General features: G+C 45.4%; 1 protein-coding gene across 2 annotated transcripts in view; it reads right to left on the minus strand.

The window, feature by feature from the left end:
- The window catches only part of LOC138447634 (E3 ubiquitin-protein ligase TRIM39-like), a 218,124-nt gene that overhangs the window by 113,164 nt on the left and 85,151 nt on the right, over positions 1 to 19,809 (minus strand). For both annotated transcript variants that reach the window (XM_069603838.1, XM_069603837.1), the window contains exon 2: positions 14,800 to 14,822. In XM_069603838.1, coding sequence (XP_069459939.1) covers positions 14,800 to 14,822 — 23 coding nt within the window. The remainder of the gene's footprint in view (positions 1 to 14,799; positions 14,823 to 19,809) is intronic.

Genomic DNA, 19,809 nt, shown 5'->3' on the forward strand with positions numbered 1-19,809 from the left:
ATACCCAAACAAATATAATGTAAGTGTGGACAAGGAAGATTGCAGTAAGTATGAAGGGGAGATGATGACATATACACCAGTTCTTTGGCTGTGCCCCAACCCTATTATACCTTGCAGACTTTGGTGGCCCACAGCAAGACATTGGCAGCATCTGCCATTGCTCATTGATGGGGTCATTCAGATTTGGTAAGGGCAAGCTTTTACAGGAACCTCTGCAGCTGGGGAAGGTTCTATGTCACTTTCTGCTGGACCCTGTTCCCACATCACCTTTTCGGCATGCCTCTTTCACACGAAGCAGAGGTATCCCTTTTCCACACATTCTGTATTGCATTCCCTATGATCTTTCTCCCACTCCACCTACAGCAACAGGCTGTGCCTTTTGCTGCCGGCTTGTCTAGCCAGCCTTTGGCAAACACACACATTTGTGGTTTGTTCTTGCCACCCACACCCACCAGGCCTCCCTCACCCCCACTTCTTTAGTCATACCATTTAAATCACACTGTGAAACTCTTAACTCCCCTGTTAGCACCCCCTACCTTGTTTACTCCTCTCCCTGTGTGAGGGAGAGACACCTGACCCTGAGCATTTCCTCAGGACCAATCCGGCAAGCCATTTTCATATCCTTACAAGTTCTTCATTGTATCAAAAGGAGTGGAGCGCCATCCTGGCAAAGCTGTCTTGTAGTGAAGGAAATGCTGTAAAATGGGGTGCTTCCATTGAGGGCCTCCCTCTCTAGTCACATCAAATTGTTGTGTGCTGTAGAAATCAGATAGGTTACTGGTTCCATGTCTTAAAATCGCAGTAAAAATGGCTGTGGATACAAAATGTCGTGGCAAAATGGTTTTGCCGCCACAATCATGCAAAGGATGCTGGGCAAACCCCTGCAACACCCTGACCCATTATGCCATTTAAGGGAGCGGCGGACACCCCCGCAACACCCGCTCCCCTGAAATGGTATAATGAGGTAAATCTTTACCGGGTCAAACCACAGCGATTTCTTTTTTTACCAGCGACATTTTTCCCGTGATTTTATTACCTGATACCGGTTTACTTTGCTGTAAATGCTTAAAGGATAGTTCCGGGACTTTTTTTTTATTGTCCCTACGGGTCGGCCATGTGTTTGTAAGCATAAATCGGTAGATCGTAGGAAACTTTCCTATGGACCTTACCCGACTTTTCGCCCATTATCGCACTCGAAATCAGCCTCCATTTTGTGATAATCCTATCATTCCGCCGCATCGACCTGGCTCACCTGCCTTTGCGGCACTAAATCAAATCCCCCCCCCCTGAAACAGACTTTATCAAAACATTCATATTCCCCGCCTCTATCCGTGACGTGACTGAGCTGCGTAGGCAAACGCGCCCAGGCGTCTTCTACGCGACTCCACACAGACCCCGGAAATCAACACAGATCAGCTCACAATACAGCGCGCCACAATTCGGAATATGAAACTGTACTTTGAAATCAAACCGCAAGATTGTAAATGTGGTAAAGTACATTTATTTGACATCATATGTTTAGAGAATATTCAGCGATTTGCATTTTTATTTGCTCACGTTCCAAAAAGTTCGTATTGAGGAACGCGATGGTCCTTTGCTGTACACAGGGTCTTAGAGCATCTCACAATACAGCGCCACAATTCGGAATGTGAAACCGTGGTTTAAAAGCAAACGGCAAGATTGTACATTTGGCAAAGTACGTTTATTGGACATCAAATGTTTAGAGAATATTCAGCGATTTGCATTTTTCTTTGCTCTCGATCCAAATTAGTTCGTCTTGAGGGAAGCGATGTTCGTGTGCAGTACACAGGGTGTTGGTTTACGATAAAAATAAGCTCTTCGGTCGCACTGATAATCGCATGGCTGTTCCAACAACGAGGCACTAGGCCACCACAACGGTAGGTATGTTGCATCTAACCGTTAGTACCGCGTAAGGGCATACTTGTACTTGGCGATCGTCCCATAAAATGGTCAGGGTGGTAACGTTGTTCACGCGGAGAAGCAACTGGCGGCTGTAGAAGCCGTCCGCCGGTGTCTGGTACTCGTGACACAGACAGTAGTGAATGATGTACCTAAAAACATAAAAAATGAAATTAGTCTCACCATCAGATCCTTATTAAAATTATTCATTTCATAGCGAGGACAGCGCTACTGGGTGTACACAAGTGTTTAGGTTTTGAGGTTTTGAGGTGCTTCAGTAAAAGCAGATGTTTCTCCTCAAGATAGTGCGCGGTAGAAAACAATATGCCACATAGAACGAACAAGTACAACTGAACCCGTCTTTAAAGCCACTGTATAGTAATGAAATTGCGGTATAAACTCATCAAAAGTTACTTACATTATATTTGCATTTTCCATTGTGTCTCTGTGTAGGGCAGACCCGAAACACCACTCCTTCTTTGCCGACGTTACTTCTTCTAATGAACGTGGCTCATCGTTTCGTTTCTGAAATTTTATTCATTATCTTTTCTTAGTCTTTCAGGATGGTCCCGGCCTGTCAAGGTCAAATCACAATAGAACCTTATATTGGGTCGTGGGCCGTTCCGCCACCCGAGCAAAACATCAAAGCAGCTGACCTTCACTTTGAGCGAGCACACATTTCTAGTTAGCTGCAGTTAGTTTTAGGGACATCTTGTCTGCGTGCCTTTTTTTTTATTGTCCCTATGGGTCGGCCATGTGTTTGTAATACGGAAACATTCTATAATTTTTGTAAAAATGATTTATATTACTGTTTGGTTTAATTGCAATGGGCCTGCAACATGAGGAGACTCGAGAGAACAGACAATCAAATTACAATCATTTAAACCGTGATGTGTATTTCTCAATGAGCTCTGCTTTAGGTGGACATGGAACAGAGGCAATGTTGGGTGGCAATGCAGTTGTCCCCTGCATAGGTTCGTTCACCACTCCATGTATGTGCCTATCGAGGACATCTACGATAAGTCTCTCAATAAACTCATATTGCATATCCTCAAACACTGGTTTGATCACCCATTGTTTACTTCTTTTAGTGAAGGCCTTATTGTAGCGAAGCGTCCCTAAAGTTCCGGTCGTCCTACTTTGTTGACGGCCAACATTATGGTTATGTGCCAAGACCGCTAGAAGAGTCCGATTTATCATGCCTTCCATGCCAAAATGCAATCTTTTGGGCCTGTACTTTAGGCACATATTGTGGAACACCTCCAAATCTCCTGTGTGGCAGAATTCCGTGAGTCCCCTCAAATCTCTTGTTATAGTTTTATCAAATACAATCTTTTCAATGGCCTTGTGACTGGGTGATGAAGGAATCAACCACTTCTTCTTCCGTGCCTCCTCTGTGGACAAATGGCCATGTTCACATTTGTGGAAATGCTCATTTGTCGACCATCGATGTACGTTGCTACAGTGCAACATTACTGACCGCCATTTTTCCAGTAGAATTTCCAACGACCCTTCACATGTTTTTGAGCTCCACCAAAGATGGTTGCTGATTGACTTGGACCACTGTGAAATACCTTGCATATCTTTTTTTTTTCCTGCAGCCGACAATTTTTTATTGATTGTTTTTGCAAGATGCCATACGTCAAATTGGTGATTTATATTTTTGTACTCTTCTCTCATTGTCTTGGCAATTGAAACGTGTCTGTCCGTGGCTATCAGGTCGATCACCATTCCCCGCGATTGTAGTTCTTGCAATGATGCTACAAAGCCAACTTTCTCCATGGCCACTGAGGATGTACTTTGTGACACCTGCACGACCACCGAACTCACAATTTTCTTACTTTCCATGTCCTGAAAGTGGTAGGTGCAGTACTTGGCTGAAAATCCTGGGCTGTCGCACCGTCCATCACCGGCTAGCCTGAAGCGTTTGCCCGCGAATGTACTTTCCATTGACATTTTTTCCATTCTCCAAGCTTCGCTGATGGCTGGAAATAGATAATCGGTTTGGTATTTGTAGAACTGACTTTTCGCAATGAAATGGATTCCCACAAACTGAAAGAAATACTGTAACTTTTTAAAACTTGAACCACTAAAAAGTGCGGCCGCTGCACAAAGTAGATTGCCTGCTGGCAGTTGCCCCAGCATGGGTTGTGCAGACCATGCGAACGGATGATATTGTGTACAGGTGGCATGTATTTTAAGGTTAGTGCCTCGAATTGCACGAGTCACATTAATCAATGGCTCCCCACATACTTCCCCACCAACCCAATGCCCACATTTCATCATCATAATAATATCCATCAAACAGCTATCGAATACAATGAATTTGGCCTCTTTCCTTATACTGTCACTCTGCATCCCAGCTGGTTCGGCCTGTAACGTTGAGGACATGTCACTCGCATGAAAGGTACAATCTCTGATATCGTCTTCCGCTATGCTGAGTGATATTGATGGTGTTTCATTGTCGTCCACTTCATTCTCTTCCATTGCAACATCTGTTCCTTGTCCGGAGATGGGAGAAAAAAACAATGTCTTCAACTTTCGCGCGCTCTTATTTTTTGCGGGTGTGGATTCTGTGAATTGATCTCCGACTGCATCCAAACTACCAGGAGGACATTCACTATCAATGGCTGGTGGTGGTATAGCTCCGTTGTCAATCACTTCATATTCTTCCCATTGGCACGATGCATCTCCAGTCTCAAGTCCCTGCCAAAAGGTTTGACAAGCAACATCTCTCGTTCGCTTCACTGTCTGTGTAGATCTAGTTCTTACACCCACTCGCAACTAGAGGACAGATTAGAAAAGGGATGTTCAGTTTAAACACAACTTACAGTATTGAACTATTGACAGTGAAAGACAACATAATATAGTGAACAGGACACTAACCTTCTTTTGCTTTCTTTTCTTTGAAACTTTCTTGCCTAGAAATTCAACATCTGGACGCTGTTGCTCCGACTCGTGTGTGCATGTCTCCACTTCCTCTCGCGCTGCAACGACTATATTTTCATGATAAGCACATCCATCACTCACTGAGGCTCCATCGACTCCCTGAAACATAGAACTTTCATTAGTATGTATAATAATATTGAAAACACAAAATGTACTTGGGGACCAATACCCATACGTACATCTCAATAGCAAAACACGAATGAACGCATTGTGTAGAACATTCAAACGACAATAGTTCACGCATTGTTGATCTAGTTAGATTGAACTGTCAAGATCCATACCTCGGGCTCCGCATAGACTTCCATTGATGATATTATTGAAGATGACGCTTCAGCAACTCCCTGAAACACAGTAATTGCATTAGTATGGTTTTCTATTTTGTTTAAAAGAACATAAACTTTCTGCAGGCGTCAACGGCTCATCTAAATAGACCTGCACAAATGATCAGTTGTCTAAAATAAATAATGGATATCTAAATATGATTCGATTTGCTCCATCGTTGGAAGTGTCACCACCCAGAGATCTGCATCAACTACTAGGGGTGATGTTCTTGTTGAAGAAGCTCCGTCAGCTCCCTGAAACATAGTACTTGCGTTAATAAAGAAGGAAGTATAGCGGATGTAATCACGTCATTTGATCTCGCATGATTGATCTGTCAGTATCCATACCTCGAAATGCATAAGAACATCAAGGGACGCTGTAACTGCGGTGCACACTTCTGCAAGCTGTTGCGCCGACCCGTAACTGCATGCTCCCCCTTCTTCTTGGACTAATGCTCCATCGACTCCCTGAAACATAGGACTTTCATTAGTAATGAACACAATATTGAAAAAAGAAGACACATAGGAGGGCGACGACAGAAGGACATACCAATGGCTAAAAACGAAAGAAACATTGTGTGTAACAATCACGCTACAAGAATGCAAGATCTGATGATCTCCATCGATGGAACTGTCCGGAAACGTACCTCGAGCATCTGAGTGACATCTACGGTTGTCGTCAATGCGTTGGACTCCTCAGCATCTCCCTGAAAGACAGTACTTGCATTATTTTGGATAACAATAATTATAACTGAAAACAAAGACTAGAGGACGAGTACTGTGGTGTACCATTAGGTAAAATGATTACACGATCAATTAAAACTATTGATTTACATGCCTAAAACAAGTCAGTGTCAGAATAGCTAAGTAAGATTACCCGATAGGCGCTTGAAGTGGCTGATGACTGCAATAACGACACGGATGGAGAATCTTCCGCCTTCATATTGAGTGGATACATAAATGGGGAAATTATTGTTAGCTAATGCTACACACTACCGCAAGGCCGAGAGACAAATACGTAAACTTGACTCACCAGTGGAGGGATGTGGACGAATAGAGTGGGAATAGCGGTTGAGAGCAATTTTCGCCTCGCTCGCGGTGTTTTCTTCTTTATTAGCAATGATGTGGAGTACATGTCTGGGCTAAAGTGCCTGCTGCAGATGCGGTATCGATCACCCCTCTTGTCCGCAAAGACTTCAAGGACTCTACTTTCTAGCTCAGAGGCTGGATATCCGCAATATCGGACCCATTCTCTTATCTGATCTATTGTCTTAGGGAAAACATGCATTATAGTATCTTCAGATTTGTTATGGGTCTTCGAAGGGCAACCGCCAATGGAACAGGCAGGCATTATGGAAAGTTCTGAAAAGTAAAGATCAACAATTCTCTATGAATACCAATGTGTTAAAACATTAAATGACACATAAAAGGTTCAATGCAAGGTCCGTTTTGGTTCTTGGAACTATACACGTTATTCACATGCGGATAAGTATTTCAATAACTTTCAAAAAATAGAAAAAGTAATTTGACTAAACTCAGAACATGTGACTAGTTCCTTGCATGTACTGTCGTGAACGAAAAGAAAACATGGATGCAATTTGATGACTACTAGCAAATAGATATAAATTAAAAAATTGGACGCAAAATGATTATGGTACATGGACTTACCTTGACGAACAAACAGTTAGATGCAGGGATCAGAGTAGTTTCTTGTCATAGAACAGGGAGCAGTTCACAGGTTGCAAACTGACGAGTTTGCTCAAAGTGGTCACGGAAGTTCACAGAGACGAAGAGCAGATAACCAGCACCTTCACGGGTTGACTAGCAAAGCGCAAAGAAGTTCTCATTAGAAATATGAAGTGGGTTATAAAGAATTCGAAACAGGGGTGTGTTTGTGAATGAATGACGTGTATATGTCGTGGCATTATGCGGTCTGCAGGGGGCCGTCCAGCGTGAGGGGGGATGCTTGGCAGGAGACACAGGGTCTGGAGGTAGACATGGGAACAACAAACCCATGCTCTATAGACCACTTTGAAGTGTACATGGTCTTTGGCACCTCTTGGCCTTTATCGCTCCCTGACAGCTCCACTTGCCAGCAGCGCAAGTACCCCGGTGCGAACTGCCTTTGATAGGGCGGGGGGTGGATCGGGGCGGTGGTCGTGCAGACAAGACACAGGAAGACTCGTGAATGGAGACACACTTATGTGGATTGCAGGGGGCCGTCCAGCGTGAGGGGGGATGCTTGGCAGGAGACACGGGGTCTGGAGGTAGACATGGGAACAACAACCCATGCTCTATAGACCACTTTGAAGTGTACATGGTCTTTGGCACCTCTTGGCCTTTATCGCTCCCTGACAGCTCCACTTGCCAGCACAAGTACCCCGGTGCGAACTGCCTTTGATAGGGCGGGGGGGTGGATCGGGGCGGTGGTCGTGCAGACAAGACACAGGAAGACTCGTGAATGGAGACACACTTATGTGGATTGCAGGGGGCCGTCCAGCGTGAGGGGGGATGCTTGGCAGGAGACACGGGGTCTGGAGGTAGACATGGGAACAACAACCCATGCTCTATAGACCACTTTGAAGTGTACATGGTCTTTGGCACCTCTTGGCCTTTATCGCTCCCTGACAGCTCCACTTGCCAGCACAAGTACCCCGGTGCAAACTGCCTTTGATAGGGCGGGGGGGGTGGATCGGGGCGGTGGTCGTGCAGACAAGACACAGGAAGACTCGTGAATGGAGACACACTTATGTGGATTGCAGGGGGCCGTCCAGCGTGAGGGGGGATGCTTGGCAGGAGACACGGGGTCTGGAGCTAGACATCGGAACAACAACCCATGCTCTATAGACCACTTTGAAGTGTACATGGTCTTTGGCACCTCTTGGCCTTTATCGCTCCCTGACAGCTCCACTTGCCAGCACAAGTACCCCGGTGCGAACTGCCTTTGATAGGGCGGGGGGGTGGATCGGGGCGGTGGTCGTGCAGACAAGACCCGTTTGCCGCAGGGCCTCACCAAGGAGAGGCCATCTAACTGAATGTAAGAGGATGGCTGCAGGGTCTACTACATGGAAGGCAGGGGGGTGAGTTTATAAATACTTCACCCTCCCAGGAGAATATATGGGGGTCATCTCTGTACCCGGTGCCCAAAAAGAGGATTTATTATGATCAACCATATTTATTATTTACCTATAACCATGTTTTGTATCAATAAAATCCAACAGCTTTTTATTGCCAACGCTTGATGCCAACCCACAAAATAATATATGTATGACTGCTGCATATATGGGTTCAACGGTTATGTGGATTGAAGGTGTGCGGCCAGCGTGAGGGAGGATGCTGGCCGGAGACATGTGGTGTGACAAGACAAGGCACTGGAAGGCTATTCAACGGAGACACACTAGATTCATTTAAAAAATCAAAACAACCATTGCTAAAATATATGTTGGGCTTTATTTTAGATTTTAGTTAAACATAAATAATAAACATTACACATTGTAAAGTTGAGGTTGCAGCACATCGAGGGAAAATCCGCGGTATTGTCCACTGTCACTGGGGAAATGTTGTCTAATGGCAAGTACCGCACAGGCAGGTATTACTCTCCGAACGCGGTGTCCGAGCCTCCCGTGAAGCCACCAAGTGAAGCAACGATAGGCCACCAGCCTGTACCACCTGTGAAAAAAAAAGATGCAAACTGTATTAAACTGACCAAACTTTCTTATCAATGTCGATTCAGGTAACACATGTCATTTTTCTTAGAAAAAAATTATATCTAGAAAATGCACTATATGGAACCAATTTACATGCGTTCGAATGATATGTAAATGTAATTTTATATGTGGGAGACGACCATGAAATAGTGGTGGCATCACTGACATCACAAACAGAGTATACTTACTCGTTACTCGGATTACGCGGACGAACAGTGCCACGAAGTTCGTGCATAAGCACCATCATCATCCTCAACACTGTCCGTGAGAGGCAGGCTTCCCTGAACTCTGGCAGCTCGGTGATGCATTGCGGACTTTGCTCGCCTTCCTGCAGACTTTGCTCGCTTTCCGAAATGTAGGCCAAGCACCCGGAATTTTCACGGCAGCAGCAGTTCTCCTCCTCAGTTGGCATTAGCTCGCACCGATTGCACGTGCACCAGGTGGAGACGCCGTCCATGCGACATGGTCCAGGCTCTTCATCCGTTGACTGGTCCTCCCAACTGCCGTCCGAATCCCCATCGTTTTCGCGTGCTTGCCTTTCCAGTAGTTCCTCCTCGGTGTACTCGGGCTCGTACATTTACGGCATTATTGTGGCCATTGTGCGGTAAAGATAGTAAAATAATTTACAGAGATGGTACAGGTGTTCACACGGGCTACAAGCGGCGAAGGTAGCTGACCAGAGCACTGAAACGAGTCACAGAATACTCAAAGTAACACAGAGAGAGGAATGGAATCGAAAATCTGCTGCTGTATGTTGTGAAACGGTCTGTTTATACTTATTGGGGAAAGAGGCGTCCTGCCATTTCCATGGCAACACGTCAATAGCTGAGGCGCAGCGATTGTTGACACGAGACGTGCTTGAAATGGGCAGTACGCGTCTGCTGATGTCAGGCTCAGGGGCGGGGGATTTGATTTAGTGCCGCAAAGGCAGGTGAGCCAGGTCGATGCGGCGGAATGATAGGATTATCACAAAATGGAGGCTGATTTCGAGTGCGATAATGGGCGAAAAGTCGGGTAAGGTCCATAGGAAAGTTTCCTACGATCTACCGATTTATGCTTACAAACACATGGCCGACCCGTAGGGACAATAAAAAAAAAGTCCCGGAACTATCCTTTAACTTAATAACCCATTATGATGGCTTTATAGAGTCAACCATATGGCCTTTGGGCTAGTGTTTCATAAAAATAATAGATGTATTCCGAAAGTGACGATGATGCTGAATCAAAAGCCTGCTTTTTTATTTTCATATTGGCAAAAAACAGCAGACAGCATAGTTAACAGATTTCCACTTGTGGTCATAGTGTTTTTTCGGCCTGACATAGCATTCAAATATTTTTTGACAGAGGTGCATTTAATATGGTGACCATTTAGCTTTCTGCTTTGTTGTTACTGCTAAACAAATAGCATACACACTTGGGAACATGTTGTCTTATATAAAATATGTTTTGAACTAGCATGGAAATCCTCAGTGTATGTAAGATTGTTTAAGGTTAACGACCAAGCAAAAACAAAGAGGGGGTGGCTGGAAGGTTTAGAATGAATCTTAACCTCTGGCATTGCTCTGTTCAACCCTCCAGACCATCGTTTTTAAGCCTGCCAAGCCATTACAAAAGGGGAAAGACCATGTGCAAATCAGGCTTGGTCTCACCCCAAAACCAGCAGTCCAGCCCGAACTGCTAGGTCACATCCCTTCTGCACAAGACCACAAACATGCCCAGACATGTTTCGGCCTTGTTAGGCCTCATCAGTGAGAAGTAGCTTGGGTCTGTAGGACCAGCAGGCATGAGACGCACGTCTGCACATACCCGTCACACTCAGGGTGACAAAGCACAAACTAAGAGGTGATGGCTGGAAGGTTTAGAATGAATATTAACCTCTGGTATTGCTCTGGGCAACCCTCCAGACGATAATTCTTCACCCGCCAAGCCAACACAGAAGGGGAAACACCATGTGAAAATCAGGCTTGGTCCCACCCCAAAAGGGGCAGTCCGGTCTAAAGTGCTAGGTCACATCCCTTCTGCACGAGACCACAAGCATCTCCAGATATGTTTCGCCCTTGTTAGGCCTCATCAGTGAGGAGTAGCTTGTGTCTCTGGGCCCAGCAAGCACGGGGCCCACGTCTGGGCATACCGGTCACACTTGGGGCGACAAAACAAATACAAAGAGGTGATGGCTGGAAAGTTTAGAATGAATCTTAACCTCTGCCATTGCTCTGGGCAACCCTCCAGATGATTGTTGTTCACCTGCCAAGCCATTGCAGAAGGGGAAAGATCATGTGCAAATCAGGCTTGGTCCCACCCCAAAAGGGGCAGTCCAGCCCACACTGCTAGGTCACATCTCTTCTGCACGAGACCACAAGCATTCCCAGACTTGTTTTGGCCTTGTTAGGCTGCATCAGTGAGGAGTAGCTTGGGTCTCTAGGCCCAGCAGGCACGGACCCGCGTCTGGGCATACCCGTGCCACTCAGGGTGACAAAGCAAAAACAAAGAGGTAATGGCTGGAAGGTTTAGAATGAATCTTAACCTCTGGCATTGCTCTGGGCAACCCTCGAGATAATTGTTGTTCACCTGCCAAGCCATTGTAGAATGGGAAAGATCATGTGCAAATCAGGCTTGGTCCCACCCCAAAAGGGGCAGTCCAGCCCACACTGCTAGGTCACATCCTTTCTGCCCGAGGCCACAAGCATCCGCAGACATGTTTTGGCCTTGTAAGGCCTCATCATTGAGGAGTAGCTTGGGTCTCTGGGTCCAGCATGCACAGGGCCCATGTCTGGGCATACCCGCGTCACTCGGGGTGACAAAGCAAAAACAAAGAGGTGATGGTGGGAAGGTTTCGAATTAATTTTAACCTCTGACATTGCTCTGGGCAACCCTCCAGATGTTTGTTCTTCACCTACCAAGCCATTACAGAAGGGTAAAGACCATGTGCAAATCAGGCTTGGACCCACACCAGACGTGGGTCCCTTGTTCGCTGCTCCATAGGGGATCAAGCTGCACCTCACTGAGGAGGCCCAACAAGGCCGAAACATGTCTGATATTGCTTGTGTTTCCATGCGTAGGGGACCTGGCCTAGCAGTTCAGGCTGGGCTGCTACCATTGGTGGCAGTACCTGACTGATTTGCATATGGCTGGACCCTGTTTGCAATGGCGCAGATAGACTAAAATACAGTGGTGTGGAAGGTTGCCCAGGGCAATGCCAGTGGTTCACATTCATTCAAAACTTCCACCCATCACTTTTGTGGTTAAGGCTAACGACCACACATGTTTAACAATGAAAGCACAAATGTTAGTCTTGCACAAAATCCATGTACAAAGTGCCTATGAATTTTCAGCCAGTTACCTAAATTCCCTGATTTCAAATAACAACATTTAAGGAAGCAACTAAATCCAGCAGAAAACATCTGGGTTGTTGTGCATCTCCTGAAATGCTAGGAAGGATATTCCAGTGGTGACCTGATTTGACCCAGACGTGGGTCCCTTGTTCGCTGCACCATAGGGGACCAAGCTGCACCTCACTGAGGAGGCCAAACAAGGCTGAAACATGTCTGATGTGTTTCCATGTAGAGGGGACCTGGCCTAGCAGTTCAGGCTGGGCTGCTACCATTGGTGGCCGTACCTGACTGATTTGCATATGGCTGGACCCTGTTTGCAAAGGCACAGACAGGCTAAAATACAGTGGTGTGGAAGGTTGCCCAGAGCAATGCCAGTGGTTCAGATTCATTCAAAACCTTCCACCCATCACTTTTGTGGTTAAGGCTAATGACCACACATGTTTAACAATGAAAGCCCAAATGTTAGTCTTGCACAAAATCATGTACAAAGTGCCTATTGATTTTCAGCCATTTACCTAAGTTCCCTGATTGTCAAATAACATTTAAGGAAGCAACCAAATCCAGCAGAAAACATCTGGGTTGTTGTCCATCTCCTGAAATGCTAGGAAGGATATTCCAGTGGTGACCTGATTTGACCCAGATGTGGGTCCCTTGTTCGCTGCACCATAGGGGACCAAGCTGCACCTCACTGAGGAGGTCAAACAAGGCCGAAACATGTCTGATGTTGCTTGTGTTTCCATGCAGAGGGGACCTGGCCTAGCAGTTCAGGCTGGGCTGCTACCATTGGTGGCCGTACCGAACTGATTTGCATATGGCTGGACCCTGTTTGCAATGGCACAGACAGGCTAAAATACAGTGGTGTGGAAGGTTGCCCAGAGCAATGCCAGTGGTTCAGATTCATTTAAAACCTTCCACCCATCACTTTTGTGTTTAAGGTTAATGACCACACATGTTTAACAATGAAAGCACAAATGTTAGTCTTGCACAAAATCCATGTACAAAGTGCCCATTGATTTTCAGCCATTTGCCTAAGTTCCCTGATTGTCAAATAACAACATTTAAGGAAGCAACCAAATTCAGCAGAAAACATCTGGGGTGTTGTGCATCTCCTGAAATGCTAGGAAGGATATTCCAGTGGTGATTTGATTTTGTCAATTGCATGATAAGATGATAAATGTTCCCTCCTAGTCAACCTGACCATCTTCCCTACATAGATATCAGCCAGTAGCCAATGCACTTGCCCTATTGTCCTGTAGCCCCTTTCTTACTCTTAGCCTAACCTTATCTCATGGCACGCTGGACTGACTCCTTCTCCCAGACAGGACCACAAATGTAAATAAATAAAATATAACTCTTTGTGGTCAGAAAATCTCAAATTCCCCCCTTTAAGACCTATCATAAACAGTATTGGATCTATTACAGAAAAAATATCATTTATAGATAGATTTGTGAATTCTTTGGTTTAGAATATAGCTTCCTACATCAAGGGCACCAAAAATGGGATTCAACAAATTGGATCAATCATGTGGCAAGAAAATTAGACAGGTAACGATGGACGCAAGTTCATTATACACCTGCATCGAACATGGGAAAGGTATAACAGCAACAGAATACTTTCTTAAATCTAGATCTATCTCTTTCTTTGACCAAAGCAAAATGATCATTGAAATGCTCAAGTTCACTCTCATGAACAATATTTTCTGTTTTGACAATCACATTTATCGTCAAGTCCAGGGAACCGCCATGGGAGCCAAATGGCACTAGCATATTCAAACCTATTTAACGAAATTACCAACGCCACTTCTATCCTAAAGCTATTGAAGAGCTTTTATGGATACGCCAGTATAATTGAGAATGATCCAGGCAAACTCTTGAATGACCTGCATATAATGTGGCAGGATCTGATTCTGCCTCTGCAATTGCATAATGCTACTAACCACAACTTAAAATCACCTATGTTTATCAACAAAACCTGAACATTATCGGACCTCATTAGTTATTACATCAATGACATTTTACCTCCTAAAGAGCCACATCCAAGTTGTGAAACACATGTAGAGGATCAAAGGATAAAAAGAGGACATTAACACATTAAAAAGATCAAAGAGGATCAAAGTATAATACAAGATCAAAAGAGGACACTTAAAAAGGACAAAAGAGACGAAAAGGACAAACAAACGCAACAAACATCGGATTATAATACCCTTGAAGGGACAAAATCAATACAGGAAGCACGCTCATATATGAGCAGTAAGACATAAGGACGTACCAAGTGGTTACAAAGTCACATCTAAAACTAAGTCTTTCATTGAACAACAAATAATCTTTCATTTCTTTGTAATTCTTTATGCATAAATAAACAAATTCTGTTAACCCATTGGGTTGCATTAAATACTAGTGTTTCTTAGGTGCTTTGTAACCACAAAATTGCAATTTCAGAACTTATTTATACTTCTGGGCAAACACAGAAATTAGTCTTTTGACAAGTGACAAGATCACCCCAAAGCTAATAAGCATATCACCCAGACCAAGAGTGAACTTTTGCAATTCTTTTCAAATTAATGACCATACCTGTTCCACTTGTTCTTCACATCCTAAAAGGGAAGGGAGAGATGAAGAAGGAGGGAGCAAGAGAAAGAGAGACAATCAATGGTCATTCCAAACATTTTCACACTTTAATGATTTTTTATCATTTCAAGAACAATTAATGATCTTGTAGAGTAGTAAGGTTGTAAGCCTCATGTTATTGCATTCATTAACAACATTATTTATAACAATCTGAAACATTATCAAAATGTTTAAGTTTTGGCATTACTTTATAAAACAGGGTTAGTAATGGCAAGAATGTCTTGGTGTATCCTATTAGACACATTTAGTAAAATTAAGCACATTTAGTCAATGTGCATTTCCTAACTGATTATGTTATGTTTTGTTATGTTATTGGGCCTTTGTTTAGCACCTTATACAATTGGTATGATCTCAATGCGCTGTGGTTTGAATGCCCTAGGGGACTGTAGTTCAGGTCAGTGGAGAGAGTAGGGTAGTAAATACGGCTTGGGTGCACTTAGTATGTGTGCAGCCAGTGCAGTTTAGGTTGTGTGTAGCTGCATTCTAATGCTTAGCAAGGTGCAGTGGTTGTGTGAGATCAATAGAATGTGTGCAGCAAGGCTGTTGACCTTGGAATCTGCATTCTGGCGGTGGTGGAGCCTGTGTATGAGATTATGTGTACAGCTAGGCTGATGGCGTATAGCTTGTTCTAAAGACTGATGAGGTGTTCCTGGAGGTGTATAGATATGTGTGCAGCCAAATTTGATTGGGGGTATAGCTGGATTTTATTGTTTGTTGGAGTAGAGGAGAGAGTACGCATATCAGTATGTGTGAGTGTCTGTGCGGATTGGTGGGAAACCCCTCTTCCTGATTAGCTTCCAGTGTCTGCTGAGCTAACCGTATCTATTCTAGAGGTTCGAAGCAATAGTTCTCCAAGTGGAATCCTCTTCTAGTGTGGAATTTGTTCTGATTACCAGGCTTCAGGTTGTCTTTCCCTGCTTGGCAGTATCATCAGTGTTGAGTTGCTCCTAATGTTTACTGGGTTAAGCGAATTTCAGATCTATGGTCGTCCCTGTGTTTGGTTGAGTCGGCCCTTGTTTTTTGGGTGATACCTTCTCATTGTGTAGCTACATCCAGTTCTGTTCTATCGGACTTACGAGTACTATCTAGATTTGATGGCTGGTGCTCAGTGGACCCAAGGTCCACCATCAGTGACTATGGTCATCCCTGTGTCTTCCTGAGTCTGCAGTTGCTTCTAGAATAACACCTTCTCAGTGTGTATTTACTTCATTTTTGTTCTATCGGACATACAAGTACATCCTAGATATGGAGACTGGTACTCAGTGAACCCAAATGTAGCTCCTGTTTTTAATTTCCCTGGCCCGGGTGCTCTCCATGGACATCATTTGGGGGTTGCCAGGTCTCCTTGTGCTGATCTTTTGTTCTCCTGCCGCATCATGGCCTTCCTTGCCCGATCCCTTCCTGTTCCCCCCTTGGATCCCAACCTGCCCCAGAACCTTGATTGGGCATGCTTACATACAATTGTTAACACCGCCTGAGGGTGTAGCCTTGTTGCCACTTGCCACGACTCGCTTCCATGTTGTAGAAGCTGCAGTGAGTTGTATTCCATTCTTGCTCTCCCGCACTTATTTGAAAGCATTTTCCTGAAAGCATATTCTTTGTGCTGATCTTTTGTGCTCCTGCCGCATTGCAGCCTTCCTTGACCAGTCCCTTCCTGTTGCCCCACCCTCCTGATTCCCTCCTGCCTCCCACCCCGCCCCAGATTCGTGAATGGGCAAGTTGCCCTATTTCTGTGAACCCAGCAGAGCAGCCCCCTTGGCAAAGGGCCGCTCCCTCAGTAGCAGGTCCAGATTGTGTTTGCCGTCGGCGCATGCAGCGTAGCCGTCAACCGGCAGCGACTGACAAGGTAAGGAAGGGGCAGGCAGGGGGAACAGCCATTGATGCTCCTTTTTTTAACTTTCCCTCCACTCTTATTACTCCTATTAGCTACGTTTTCATTCTGCTACACATCGCTGTTGTAGGTAATCCACATCAGGCATTAGGTTATTTGTCGTAGTTAGCCTTTAATCATTTTTCCCTCTGGGAAAGTCAAATCTGAGGGCCTTTTCCCTCTATCTAGGAAAGTCAAATCTGAGGGTTTTTGCATTTGCTTTGTGCTGAAAATTCTGCTTTTTCCCTCTATCTAGAAAAGTAAAACCTGAGTGATTTTGCATTTGCTTTTGTGTTTGGAAGTTGGATTGTTTCCTCTATCCTGCAATCAAGGATATCTTCCCACTATCCAGACATCTCACTTCTAGGTCTCTTGCTTTCTGTTGCTGTTGAACACTCTGCTTTTTTCTTCTATCCTGGACACCTGATTCCAGATTGTTGCTCTGGTTTGTGTTGTAATTCGGTTTGCTCACTGCAGTTTCTCACTCTCTCCCCCTTCTTTCTCTCCACGCCCTCCCTCCATGGTACTTTCAATCTCCCCTGTCTTCTCTAACTGCTACTCTATCACCTATCCTATCTCTCTTTCGAAGTATGGAAGGAAAACGTTTTGGAAAGATCTCCTAGTCTCCAATCCAGGCCTGCCTATCGCTGACACCAATGTCAACGCTTCTTCCAGGCAGACTGTCACCGACATCCTCTTTGCTGTTCCCTCCCCAGACCTTTAGATTCCCCATATGGTCTCAGCGCTCTCCCCTTTCTCTTCCTCTCCCATCAATGGTGGCACCCATTGGAAAAAACTCTTGAATACTTACTTTCCTCTAGGGCTATCATTAATATCTACCTAAATGGCACTGTAAAGGTCCAGGGTTCTCAGCCCATCCTCCTCCTTCTTGATAGGCGTCTTCTGTTTCTCATCAACTTCCTCCCTTTTCATGCCACTCCTTTTTCTGCCTACTCTGTGGGCCCTCTGCCACTACCGATGGGTGTACCACATTCCTGTACCCCTCCTCGGAAAACCTTCAAAAGTCGCTACCCTCAACTCTTGCTCTGCCATCAAACTCTTCTCTGACATCTGCCACCTCCTTGATGATCTTGATGTCGACATCCTCGCTCTCACCGAGATGAGGTTCATGGCCAGCTCTGTCATGGGTTTTGACACTCTTCTTCCAGAGGGCTACAAGATCCTCTCCAAGCCCAGGACAAACCAGTCTGGGGGTAGAGTGGCCCTGATCTTCCTTGAATGTGTCCCTGCTACTATCATACCCACTCGGTCCTACTCCTCCTTCGAATGCCTTGTCTGCAGGCTTGGTGTCTCCCCTATCCTCTCGCTGACTCTGGCCTCCATTTACAGGTCACCTTGCCCAGCCTCCCTCTTTCCTCTCAGAGTAGTCTGAACACACCTCACCTCTTCTCTTCTGGCCTCACCCTCCAAGGTTCTACTCCTCAAATACTTCAATATTCACCTAGGCTTCCCTGATGTGGCTTCTGGACTCTTTCGCAACTTGGATGCTCGCATCTCTGCTGACATCCCCATCTCCAACCCACTCACTACTCATCTCTCCTGGTCTGATCATACTCTACTGTCCTCTCACCTGGACCTCCTGGATCACACAGCTAAGCCCCTGAAAGCACTGCCAGTCTCCTTCTCTGTCATTCGACCTATGAAGCGAGTGTCAGTTGCTACTTTTTTCGCCACCTTCATTCCCCCAACTCCTTCCTCTGACTCTCAATCTGACACAGCCCTTACTAACTTTCAACTCCCAATCTCCAACACTCTCAACATCCTTGCCCCTGTCATGAGGATCCGCATGAAGCCTGCCTCCAAGCGCAACACCTGGTATGACTCTGACCTGGCCTCTCTGAAATGCAAGTATAAAGCTCCTAAGCGGAAGTGGCAGGTTACAAGCACATCCTCTGACAAACTGGCCTGCTGCCTGCTCCAAAGGCAATACAGATTCTCCATCTGCTCGAAGAAGAAGGCCTTTTTCCAAGCCCACATCTTTGTGGCATCTAACAACACGGCTGAACTTTTCACAATCTGCAAGAACTCGCTAATCCTAATGCAGTCTCCATTCCTCCTCTGACTTCCCCCATCTTCTGCACTGCACTGGCCTCTCATTTCATCACTAAAACTCAGAACACCCTGTCCTCACTCTCCTCTACATCACTCCCTTATCCCTCATCCACTCTCATGCATCCCTTGGCCCACCTAGCCCCTTCCCTCCTACTCTTTTTCTCCCACATCACATGATGAGGTTACTAGACCAGTCCACTCTATGAAAGTCTCATCCAAACAGGTGCTCCCCTGCTCTTCTAGAACTATCAAGGACAATATTGTCTCCCTTGCTCCAGCCTTCGCTGATTTGTGGAATCACTCCTTTGCCACAGGATACTTCCCCTCACTCCTCAAGCACTCCCTTGTGCATGCTCTCCTCAAAAACCTTCTGCTGACCCTTCCTGTCTGGCTAACTACCACCCTACCTCTATTACCCCCATCTCCCAGCGTATCCACCACACTGAATCCATTGGTTGTCTCCATGACCAACAGTCTGACTTCAGAGCTGCCAGAGTCAAAGAAACTGCACTCCTGAACATCTGTGATGAGTTGCTCTCTAATCTTGATTACAACTCTCCTTCCGTTCTCATAATTCTTGACCTTTCCTTTGCCTTTGTTACGGTCAATCATGCCACCCTTATAAGTTTGCTCCATGTTATCCTTTGTATCACTGACCTGGCACTGGACTGGTTGATCCTTCCTCTCTAACTGACCTTCCCAGGTTCAACCGGGCCTTTTTCTCTCCCCTATCTCAATCTCCACCTGCTGTGTCCCTCAGGGCTCTATCCTCTTGCCTTGGCTTTTCAACATCTACCTTGCCCCTCTAGCCCATTTATTATCCACCTTCTCTCCTAACTTCCAGTGTTATGCACCTGACACACAGCTCTCCTTCAAGCTTCCTGCCTCTGCCTCCTCCTCTTCCTCTCTCATTCCTGACTGCCTGTCTGCTATTCAGGCATGGTACACTGCTAATGATCTCTGCCTTAATGCTAGTAAGACGGAGATCCTTCTCATTGGGACCCCTTCTC

This window comes from Ambystoma mexicanum, chromosome 3q (assembly GCF_040938575.1).
Source record: "Ambystoma mexicanum isolate Mex_15411 chromosome 3q, UKY_AmexF1_1, whole genome shotgun sequence".
Lineage (NCBI taxonomy): Eukaryota > Metazoa > Chordata > Amphibia > Caudata > Ambystomatidae > Ambystoma > Ambystoma mexicanum.